This window comes from Neolamprologus multifasciatus, chromosome 17, assembly GCF_963576455.1.
Source record: "Neolamprologus multifasciatus chromosome 17, fNeoMul1.2, whole genome shotgun sequence".
NCBI classification, from domain to species: domain Eukaryota; kingdom Metazoa; phylum Chordata; class Actinopteri; order Cichliformes; family Cichlidae; genus Neolamprologus; species Neolamprologus multifasciatus.
This window is the reverse complement of record NC_140455.1, coordinates 11,752,489-11,764,955: the sequence shown is the minus strand read 5'-3', so window position 1 is coordinate 11,764,955 and position 12,467 is coordinate 11,752,489. Positions and strand designations below refer to the sequence as shown.

At 41.0% G+C, this 12,467-nt stretch overlaps 1 protein-coding gene across 3 annotated transcripts in view; it reads right to left on the bottom strand.

Annotated features, from left to right (window-relative positions):
- LOC146498994 (carboxyl-terminal PDZ ligand of neuronal nitric oxide synthase protein-like) overlaps window positions 1–12,467 on the bottom strand; it is a 240,285-nt gene that overhangs the window by 45,028 nt on the left and 182,790 nt on the right. For all 3 annotated transcript variants that reach the window (XM_085138060.1, XM_085138059.1, XM_085138061.1), the window contains exons 9-10: window positions 10,267–10,432; window positions 5,262–5,438 (exon numbers count right to left, since the gene is read on the bottom strand). In XM_085138060.1, the coding sequence (XP_084994186.1) occupies window positions 5,262–5,438; window positions 10,267–10,432 (343 nt within the window). The remainder of the gene's footprint in view (window positions 1–5,261; window positions 5,439–10,266; window positions 10,433–12,467) is intronic.

The following is a 12,467-nucleotide window of genomic DNA, read 5'->3' as shown; positions in this document are numbered from 1 at the left end:
GCCATGCGCTCAACCACTCGTGAAGATTTAAACTATTTAAATTAACACGTACAAATGACAGCAGGGGAAAAGAGAGACACAACACAAGGAAAGAGGGATAAAAAAGACAATGTGAAGGATAAGGTTTCAATCAGAGGACATACACCACAGTGTTGCTGGTTTGATCTGACGCCTTAGCCGACTGCTCCAGCAGTCAAAAGAAAAGCAAGCACTTCAAAGAAGTTTAAGAGTACACTGTTGGGAATTCTTAGAGCTGGAATATTGGAAATGCTTCTTTCTGTTGTGAATGGAAAATATCAATATGGAAATCCAAGCGTGCAACTTGCCCGAACTGTAGTTCTTCTGTTCAACAGTAGACGCAGGTCTTTGCTTCCATCAAACATGGTTGTTTTGCTGCTACAATTCCCATCAAGTACCCTTTCTTTTTTAACATGCATGATTGCTGTTGAGGAGCATATTTCAAAATCTACCCAAGGTGAAGAATTATTGATTCTCTTTTTTAAAACCATTGCTGCTTAACCACTAATAGCACGTTATTTTTCTGCTGTGTTTTCAGTCTGTTTGGATCTGTCAAGTCGACGACAGATGGGACTAAGATACAACTCTGGTCCTAAGGTATAACTTGCTGTTGTTTCGGGACCATCTAGGTTTAAACCTGCTTTTCCCTGTAACCGGGTATAAACCTTATGCCTAAACTGGAACTTGTCTATCAAGATCCACCGATTTATACAGCAGTATAGAGCTGATTGAGTTGTCTGGAAATTGCAGAAGGAACGGGCATTTCTGTGAATTATAACCTAGTAGCTGGCTGGCACATCTCCTTTCCACACTGAACAAACCGGTAAAGGTAGGCTATCAAAAAATCAACAGTTATATTATTGATACTTATTGATTTATGTGGTGTCCCTCTGTTTCACCTTGGTCGGGACTTATTTAGTCTCCTACTCTCCTCACATCACATTTCTGACTGAAGGATGACCAGATCTACATTATTTACTCATTCGCCTATCAAGTGCTTCGTCTTTGTGATAACAGATTAGACTGCTTGCCAGTATGCTCTTGTGCTGACTGTATAACTATTAGCTCCATTTGCTTATTTCAGTATTAGTGTCTTTTGCTTTCATCTTCCATAATTGTCTCAGCGCATAAATTAAGAATGGTTCTATATGTCTAGAAATGTAATTTAGATCTTTTGGATCAATTTTAAGTCAAGCCAGAGAAAACCTATGCTGTTAACTAATTATAGCTGGCCTGCATATTCTTTACTGGCAACACTAGTTAGTTCTCATGTGCGACCAACTTTGGCACGAATATCCAAACAAACTTTAGACAAACAGCAGATAGGACCTTTGTTATCTTTTAATACAAACACAATCAGATGGCAAGTAGCTGGCAGTTTACTGGTTTAATCCAATCTGACTAAAGCTCTTTGCAAAAAGATATTGAGCACTTAGAGATTTGGCTCACTTCCTCTTCAAATCTCTGCAGGGTCTACCTTTGCCAAGTACGACTGTCTGCGCTGATCTGAGCAAAGGGCTGTCCTGTTAAACTATGGCTACGGTACACAAAAATGAAAACTCTGTAGCTTTCCCCATGAAACAAAACGAATGCTTTAATATTGACTCGTGCCTGGAGGCCGGTACACAGAGCTGGGTTAAAACAAACAGGACCGCTCTTGGCTGTCATCCGCGAGCCGCTGTTCTGGCACGCGGGAAGAGTTTTTGTTTACCGGATGAATAAAAGAAACAAACACCGTTCCTCGAGGTCCAACTAATCCCAGCTTTACATAAATTAAAAAGTGGGGAGATATGCACGTGGACAGCTGAAAAGAGTGCAAACATGCTCTGACTACCAAGTTGACAAACAGTGAGAGACAAAAAAGAGGGTCAAGGATGGAGCAGTTCCAACAGTTTCTGTGTAGAAAACAAAGTTTGTACAGGTAGATAGAGATTTCTGTCTAAAAATAGTCTTTGATTAATTATGAACAGAGGAAGAAAGGACTTTCCCTTTCCAAAGTAACAAAGTCCCTCCAAAAGTTAGACCCAACTGTTCGTGCTTCATCGCAGGAAGAGTCGCTTTTCACTCCAGCTGTGACGAGAGCGTGTCAGTCTCAGGTCTCTTTAGTCCCGAACACTTCTGTCTTGTTCCTGTCAGCGTGAATGATCGCTACTCCATCCGTGTTGACAGAGTGAGCACTTGCCCCTGAACTAACCTAAAGGACATATTGTATATGTACATTTTCAAACAACTTCCATTTGCTAAGTGATTGATTTCCTGTTACACCCTGACAGCCCCATGACACCATCAGCGTACACGCAGAATCACAACTTCAATTTACCCAAAGGGGAAAACTTATGAGTCTGAATCTGATGAGTGTGTCTGACAGATGGACGCCTGTGTGTCATGAAAAAACAGGAAACAAAAGGAAGCAAACAGGAGCAACAGATTCAGAGAAATAAGAGTATATGCATGTAGGGATGGGTATCGAAACCCGGTTCTTGTTGAGAACCGGTTCCCACTGTTTCAATTCCTTGGAATTGTTTGCCATTTTTGCAAACGATTCTCTTATCGATTCCAGTTGCCCCGAATGATGTCACCACACTGCGGAGCGTCATTTACCTGGCAGGAAACACGGCGCCTAAGCGGCTCAAACACTAAAAAGTTTGGTTATACTTTACGAGAACGGATGACAACAGGGCAACTTGCAATACTTGCAAAGTAGATATTTCGTTTAAGGGAGGAAACACTACGAATATGCAAAAGTATTTGCTCACAAAACACGCGATGACCTTAAATGAATGTCGTGTTTTTAATTCCGCTCCGGTCTCGTGAATCTCAACCCAGCAGCAGCGGTAACGTTTGCACGTCCTCTCCCGTTAATGCGGCAGGTAAATAATCAACTAACAGTGCATGTTATGTTAACGCGATCTGCCTTATTACAAAACCTGCCATTACTGTGCATTTAGGTGACCATGATGAGACAGAGGGAGTCTGGCTGGCGCTCGCTGGCAGTTCTCGATGCAGTCTACCGTTAGCGTCTCCTTTTAGTCCAGGATAGATGAATGTCACCAAGCAGTGACTAAGTTTGTGGTCAAAGGCTTGCACCCATTTGCCACAGCAGATGCCCCTGATTTTCCTGAGAAGTGAATGTGAATGTGTTTAATTGTAGGCAGGAACATTACTGGATATTCTTGTGTAATTGCTACAGAATAATTTATGTTATACTTTGTTATTGCTACAGAAGAATATTTATTTTATTATTTTACATTTACAATTTTTTTCCCTGGGGACCCTGTGACACCCCATTAAAGAGCTGTAGGCTGTGGATCTCTTAAGATCTCACTGTTGGGTTTGTAAGGCCATGTTACTCCTAAATTTCTATCTTGTTCAAAGAGAAGATATAAAACAAAGTTCTAAGCTAATCGACCTTAGTGTTCTCCTTTTTTAAAAAGAATCGATAAGAGAATCGATAAAGAATCGAATCGTTAAACAGAATCGAAAATGGAATCGGAATCGTGAAAATCTTATCAATACCCATCCCTATATGCATGAGTGTGCATACAGATTAGGCTCAAACTCGTGTTTTCCAAGGGTACGTGACCAACTCAGATTATTATTCTTAAGGCGAATTCAGCCTGAACTAGAAGCAAATTATCTATAATCAAACTTTATTTGCTTACAGCTGATTTGTGATAACCTCTAGCTAACAAAATGTCCTGTTACCCTGTGTGAACTTGTTTTTTTGCCTCCTGTATGAGGATGATAAGTTTGACAAACCTAAAATTTATAATGTTTGACATGTTCTTGTTTGGTCTCCTCTCTGATGTCATGCTGTCGATGATTTTAGATTTATCATTCTGCTATTAATTTGTTTGTGCCCACATGTGTCCTTTTTTTAAAGGGACACTATTTTAATTAGGTTTCTTTTTACATTTGATGCTCTGGCCTTATTAATTCATTTAGACTGTTTTCTTGTGAGTTGTCCAGTTTTAGAGCCATCAGTTATCTGCCCTCTACATCTGGGACACCACTGTTAATCCCATCGGGATAGCACATGTCCCGATGGAAGACATCCCATCAGTTCAACTCTGACTGCACAGACATATTCAATTTATGAGTTGAATTCAAGTAGTTAGTGTGAATTTCATTAATATTTTATTTCTGGCCTTTTTTCTGCTTTATTGGACAGAGCAGTGAAGAGTGACAGGAAAGCGGAGGGAGAGAGAGGAAGAGGAAGATGTGCGGCAAAGTGCAGCGGGTCGGACTCGAAGCCGTGAATTTCTATGTAGAGGACAACAGATTTGCAACTTTTCACACTGCTGCAGCATCATTACCACCAAATTGCACATAATGGTCAAATTAACCTCATTCTGATCTCCCAGACTGAAAGCAGACTTACTCAGTGTTGTTACAGTTTTGATACCCAAAAGTTGCTTTGAGAATGGCAAGTCGCTACGAGTGATCGCAGGCCCTACTCTCGTCTTAAAGCCAACCATTTCAGAGGCAAAAGACCGTGGCAGCAGTGTTTTCCCCAGTGTGACTTAATGTACTGACTTCGAATGCAGGACAAGGTTATGATTTCCCATAGAAGCCTTACCGCCATCTAAAAACAGCTGACACCATAGTTATCTTAAATTCACTTCAAGTTCAAGCTGAATGTACCTTAGAGGACATCTTATAGCTTTAATCTGCCAACAACATCAGGTTAAAAAAAGATGTGATTGGTAAATTCATGTTAGCCTTGATTATGTAGTTGTGTACACACAGCAGTTTTAAGTAAGTGAACAAAACAAGCCACCATAGGATTCTCCGGATGGGGGGGTGGGGCAGGTTAAAGTGTTACACCGCTATTTCATCTCCCAGGCAGTCAGGAGTTCCCTGTCTGTTCAGAACATTAAGTAGCCTCACTGTCTCCTGATCTGTTCCCCATCCAAAAATCTCCATGTCTTCCTCTTCCTCGTCCTCGTCCTCCCCCTCATCCTCATCCTCATCCTCATCCTCCCTGTCATCACTGTCGTCCGTGTTTGACTCGTACTCCGAGGCAATACCCGACTCGCGAAACCTTGCGAATTCCAGGCAGCCCAGAGATTTGACATCGCAGGACAAAGACTTTACTGGACCCTCTGACGCTTCTGGACTTTTGATCTCTGGCCTGTTAATCTTGAGCGGATCAGGAGGCGAGGGGAGTCGAGGAGGTGGAGGCCCTGGGGGTCCCGGGAGGAAACGGAAACACTCCAGTTTGAGTAGACATTGGTCCCTACCTAGTGGGCTTCCCAGAGTCCCGTTGGATGATGAGAAGGCATTGCTGGTCCCGTCGCTGTTGCCAAATGTGTGCAGGTTGAGGGCTGACACCTCAGGCTTAGGTGTCGTGGGGTCACATATCACCGGAGGTACTGTAGACCGGAAGGTGATCTCCAACAAACTGTCCTGGGAACCCACTGGATGGAGGAGATAAAGCAAGGAGATTTCAGGTGAAGCAAAAAGTGGAAAGTGAAGAACAGAGATACATAAAATGTTCTCAACCACTTTTAAAAATGAGCCTTGATTGAATGAATCTGCCATCACCTTTGCAGGCAGAAGATAAAATGTATGTGACATACATATCTGTGAATTGTGGTGAATATAAGATTACAACTCCCAGCAAAATAAATCACTCTGTGACCAATAAATCAGTGCATGCTCGTACAGCATAAGCAAAAGAGAAAAAACAACATGTTTCAAAGCATTTCATCATCATCACGACTGCTCAGTGAAACAGGTTTAGCAGGGTTCTTCACGGGCATACAGCACAGACCTGGAGCTGGAACAGTGAGAAAGAGATGCATTAAAGAAAGACGTCTGCAATACCAACCCAGCACAAACATGAAGGATGACTCACTCACTCCTTGGCAGAGGACAGTAGCAGTAGCTTGTTTGGGTTCACAGCAGTTGCAGTGTTCGAGTTTCAACAACTCCATCAATCAAACATCTACAAAAACTTCTCAGACTGCTTCTGCAGTATAATCTGCTTTAGATTATGCTACATATATGTTGTCGTTTTTTTTTTTGTTTTTTTTTTAGGGGATGTATTTTTTTTTGTAACACACACTTTAAAAAGTCTTATTACAGTGCAATAAAGGACCTCCTGAACTGCTCAGATCTGCAGCACACTGAGAGGAACTGTCTGCCACTGCTGCTCCTTTGCCCAGCCAGAAGGCTCTGAACAGGATCACTTTTTTGTTTTGACAACTTCCTTAATTTTTCATGGATTCAGCCAGATGTTGGGATTATTCCTTAGAGATTTTGGCCTATATTCACCTGATGGCATCACATAGTTGCTAGAGAATTGCATCATGTTATAGCTATGCTGCAAATCTCCTGTTCCATCGCATGCCAAAGGTGCACTTTTGGATTAAGATGTGGTGGTTGTTTGAGTGCAGTGAACTCATTGTCATGTTCAAGAAACTAGTTCGAGATGAAGCTTTGTTACACTGTGCTGTATCTTACTATAACCTTAAAGTTATGTTTACCTTGAAGACCTTGATGGATGAAAAAACAAATGTTAATGGATTATTAAAATGGCGCCTAGAAAGTTTTATAAGAATTCATTCAAAACTTTTCGAGCTGTCATTTTTACAGACAGACAGGCATGCACGCAACCGCAACCAGAAACATAACCTCCATAACCTAGACTCAGAGCAATAACTTTAAATGTTTAATAACACAGAGTGAAACAGGAACTCAGCTGACTTAAGGTGATAAAAATATTGGCGGCCACCAGTTTTAACCCTCAGCCTTTTAGTAGATTTCAGATGCTTCACATTCACAGTTTCACATCCACAAGATTTTAAGAAAACTTGACCTCTGCGTTTTGAGGTTGAGGTCACTAGGATTCAAACTGGAGATCTGCGATTTTCAGTAGTTATGCTTTTGGTATTAATTTGAAAATCCTCGTTTTCAAGTTATCGGAGTCACAAACCTGGGTGCCTGCGCTGCCCAGCAGTGGGCTATCAAGTGGAATCCATGTGCAACACCCTGCAGATGAAGTTCAGCCACTGGGATGTTAGCTACGTGTGTGTTTGACATGTCAGAGCATGTTATGAGAAAGTTCTGCTGTGTGATGCGTGAAAAGACGATACAATTGCTTTAGTATAGCGATTTAGAAAAATCTCTTTCATTTGAACTCAGCTACGTTTTTGAGTAAGTCCACAGAAGAGTGTGTGAATATTAGAATATTAAACATCCACCAACACGCACACACACACACACACACACACACACACACACACACACACACACACATACACTACCCGTTCATCTATCTTAGTGAGGACCTTCATTGACATAATGGTTTCCCATTAACCCTAACCATTAAAAATGAATGCCTAACCCTAACCCTAGGGTAACTAAACCTAACCATAACCTAATTGTAACCCTGATACTAAAACCACAATTTGAGCCTCAAAAAGGCCTTCAAACCTGTGAGGACCAGTGTGTGTGTCCTCACAAGTGACTGTTGGTTCTTACAAGTATAGTAGAATGCAGATTTCGGTCCTCACAAAGACAGCTAGACAGGAACACGAACACACACACACACACACACACACACACACACACACACAGAGTCTCAACAGCAGATGAAACGGATGACTAAAATTGTGTGGTAGTGAGGGGGGAGACATGGAAAGGACATCTTATACTGGACACGTCTGCTTTTTAATGCTTTTGTGCGCCGTGTGTTGCTGGACGTCTGCATGTCTGACAGTGATGTGTGTTGACCTAGAGTGTGATGTAGAATTACTAATGCCTTTTTTCTGCCTCCGTCATGCCTATTTTTCACTTTTTCTCGTCACTGTCATTGTACATTTGCTTGTTTGTCACGGCACCTTTGGTGTGACCGAACAGCTCTGTTCTGTGAGATATCTCACTTACAGCTCATTCATTTGAGCTTTTTCCCATATCATTTGTTTGGTAGAGTTTCTCTTTGCCTTGGTTGTACATTTTTTTTTCCACAGCAGGAACGTTGTTAGAGGCAAGGGACCGATGAATGTCTAAATGAAAGGAATTATTTGGCACCCAGTTTTCTGCCAAATAGTTTTCTTATCTTGAAACAGAACAATTTACAACTTTAAACCTTGTATCGAAATATAGATATAAAGGAGACACATCAGAGGACATGACTTGTTTTGACCAATCACCTAGTCAGCATGATCAAAGGACCTTTGACACTTTCCTCCAGTGAAATATGAGAAGAAAAGACAAAACATTCAGAAACATGTTTGTTTGTGTTAGACTATGTCATTGACACTAAGCTGGCCCACTTCTGCTTGCACTGGGTGTAAAATTGATTTGCTTTCAGTTTTTAACAGCGACTAATGCCACGTTCCAGTTATCTCTTGGATGCTGGAAATCAGGTTTGTGCGTTCTGGTAGGATAGCTGGAAATGTGAGGAAAAACAGGATTTGCTTCGGCTTTTGGAAAGGTAGAGCGATTTATGCATCACTAACAATACAACATAATGCATGTTTTTTGTGCTTAAGAACACCACAGCAGCACGTTCATGGATAGAGCCTGGTCAGTGCTCTGGATGTGGCTTATTTTGTGAGTCACAAGAGTGCATACACAACAGTGACAGTACAGATTAAAAGATCTTTAGTAAATAAACATATACTGTTAATTTGAAAATCCTACGTTGCCTCGTTTTCGGGTTATCGAATTCACAAACTTGAGTTAATGCACCGCTTGCCATCCAGGCAGCGGGGTGATGACAATATCCTATGAGCCTTTTACAGCTGAGGGGTAAAAATGAATTAACTATGGGGGGTATTACAATTATTATTTATCATATAGATTAGTATTGTGTTAATTTTATGTTTGTCTTTTAATCACAGGGGATCAGTGGCTAGCACTGCTGCCTCACAGTTTACAGTTTTACCGCCGTTTACCGCCACCATCTTGGACTGTTAACTCAGGATTGGTGGGGCTGCTCCGACTTTCTGAGTAAAAAGATCAGAAGGAACCTTCCAGATCAAAATTCTAACTGGGAATAAGAAAATTCCCACTTCCAAGACCTAAAAACGTAATATTTCCTTTACTTACTGGAAAAAATACATACTATATAAAAATAATATAAAACTATATAATAAATAATTTAGATCTATAGCCCACAAAAATACATGAAATAATGTGAAAGTAAAATTGTGCATGGCCAGATAAATATAAACCTCCTCCAGCTAATTTCTTTAAAAGATCAAGTCTTTAAAAGAAAGCAGAAACAGACTAAAAGCAGGAACCTTTTACTTCCTTTTACTTCCTGGGAGTAAAACTCTTTGACAGTTTTAATGAAAAACTGGTCATTTACCATTTTTTTCCTATTACATTCTATATGTATATTGTATTTTATAACTATTGTTAAATACTTTAAGGTCTCTATATATTTTAGAATTATATTGAAACTTAAATATGCTTATTTTGTAGTATATGTTTGCAGTGTGTGCACGCTGATTATTCTCTATCAGTGAGAAACCGCCAAAGCCTGTTAAAAATAATCAGTGAAACTTTATGAAAACAAAGACTTGAGCTCAAAGAACAACACAGCAGTCTGAAGCGTCAGCAATTAATGCATTAATAAGATACTATAATGCAAAGAACTATTTTCATGGACACATCTGAAGGATGAGTCTGCCTTGTTATAGTTAAATAATTAAAGTTAGATTTTGTGTAAGGGCCAAAACTGAATTGAAACCAAAAAGCTCCCTTGTGCTGTGTTTTTGCAGCCTATCATCGAGATCAGAGATGTCAAAGGCACTGCACATTATGTTCACACACTTACAGCCCATGTTAATGTTGAGTAGGTCAGACAAAGAAGTGGTGCTCTAGTAAAACAGAAATCTGTTGCTATGGCTGTTTGGGCTTAAACTCTGAGAAATAATTGCCTAAAGTTACAGAACAAGTTGAGGGAGCATCACATTTTCCAAAGCTGTCCAGTCAGACAGACTGAAGTCTCTGCCAGGCTGATTTTTGCCCTCGGGCCTTATGCTTGACACACCTTGCTTTAGATGATGTGTCTTTTCCTCAAAAGACACATCAAGAACTACAAACTACATCCCATTTCCTACTGACTGCCAGCAGAGGCTGATGCAGGTCACAATTTACACACTTGCTCGGTGCAGCCTGTCTACTCTTGCCCTGTACATTCAGTAGATGTGTGAGCACTTTTATATCATCAGAACATCTCTATTTATGTAAAGTGTATTATACAGTATGCATGTCTATAGGTCCACTCACTGGAATTTGGTCCAGATATTTTGGTCTCCAGTTCCTGGATCTGTTTAACCAGCAGAGAGATGTGCTGCAGCAGGTCTTTGTTCTGGAGGAGCAGCTGGTGGACTCGAGCCTGGGCCTCCAGCCGAGCCGTGGCCTCCGCACTCAGCTGGTCCTTCAAGAGATGGACCTGCAACAGAAGATGTGAGGGGTCAAGAGTCTGTTGACAAGCAGGGAGAAATGGATTCTCTGTAATGAGCGAGGCAAACCTAATCCAGCTCACAGAAACATTTTTTCCCAGGCTGCTCCTCTTATCTGAATTCCCCAAACAAAACAATGCACCGCATCCCAGTCTGTGTGAAGACCAAGGCCAAACTGTGCTGACCTTACCAACACAATTTTCTCGTCTGAGAAATCAGCGATGCGTGCTGTTCGCCGCAAATATTTCTTTAATGGCAACAAGAAAATACAAAAAGTTCATTTACATGCTTTGAATGGGTCTGTGTTGCAGCTTTTCTGAAGCTAATGACATGACTCAAGGTTGTTGTCATAGCAACGCATCTGCCTTTTTTTTTTTTAAATGTCTAAACAGTTTTCCAGGAGCGAGAAAAGTAATGACAGTCAGAGGAAGAAGCTGAGAGATTTGACAAGCTAAAGAGAGCAGAACAAAATGCTGATGCATCTCCTTCCCCCAACACAGAAACCACTGAGTCTGAGCTCAACAAGAAAACTAGAATCAGTCAAACACCACGAGGGTAACAGCTTAAGAGACAGGGTGGACAGATTTTTATCAGCATCTGAATGTGCAGTCACTGCAAGTATCAAGCATGACATCTGGCTCTAAAACACTAGGCACACATGAAAAGAAGCCCGACTACATCTGAGACTGAATCCTTTTTTGTTTTGTGGTATATTTTGTCCTCATGTCATATACAAGTTCATTTTAATTACCCTTGAAAAGAGTGGACTCAAATTAAATATACTGCTTGAAAAACTTAAACGAACTCAGATCTCAATATTGAAAAAAAAAAAATCATGCTGCATATCTACACTTATATCGAGTGTAAGGCGTTAGGAATGAAAGGGCGACATATTGTTTGATGGAAACGAAAACGATCACCCTACAGATTCAAAGACAGGTATGTAAAGCGATAAAATGATGTGGCAGGTTAGTCCATTTTGCAGGTGGTCCGAAACATAACATCCCAGAGGTTTTCTATTGGATTTAGGTCAGGCAAGCGTGTGTGGGCCAGTCAGTAGCATTAATACCTTCATCCTCCAGGAACTGCCTGTATACCCTCACCACATAAGACTGATCATTGACATGAACCAGGAGGAACCCAGGTCCACTGCACCAGTGTACCAGTACCTAATGGCAGTCAGGGTGCCGCTGGCTAACCTGTAGAGGTCTCAATATCCCTCTGTGGACATGCCTTTCCAGACCATCACTGATCCACCACCAAAACATTCCTAATGAACGATGTTGCAGGCAGCGTTTTCCACGTTTTGTAGCTCTGGCAGTGCTCATCCTGTTCCTCTTGCACAAAGGGGCAGATACTGGTCCTGCTGATGGGTTAAGGATTTTCTACGGCCCTGTCCAGTTCTCCTAGGGTACCAGTTTGTCTCTTGGAATCTCCTCCGTGCTCTTGAGACAGTGTTAGGAGACACAGCAAACCGTCTAGCAATGGCACATATTGATGTGCCATCCTGGAGGAGTTGCACAACCTCTGTAGGGTCCAGATATTGCGTGATGCTCCCAGTAGTGACACTATCCCTAGCCAAATGTAAAACTATAGAATTAGTCAAAACTAGTCAAAAAAGATGAGGAGGGAAAAAAACAACAGTGGCCGCCACCTTTAAAACCATTCCTGGTTCGAGGGTTGTCTCATTGTTGCTGCACATGTTGTTCATTTCATTAACACCAAAGCAGCTTAAGAGTGATTAACAACAATATCCCATACGTTTAACTGACTCGTTTATGAATGTATAAATCTGCAAAACAATCGTCTTTGGTCTGGCAGAATATAATACCATACAAAAGTACACAATGCACTATAATAACTTTAAAGACAGTATTAAAAATGCCAGATCAACACTGTGTTGCTTTCATCAGTGGGCTCTCTGCTTTTATGTATTCAGTTGTATCTTTTTTATATTTTTCTCTGTATTTTGGCACCGTTTTGTTTATAAACTGGGTTGAATTTTAGACTATATAAAAAAACTAC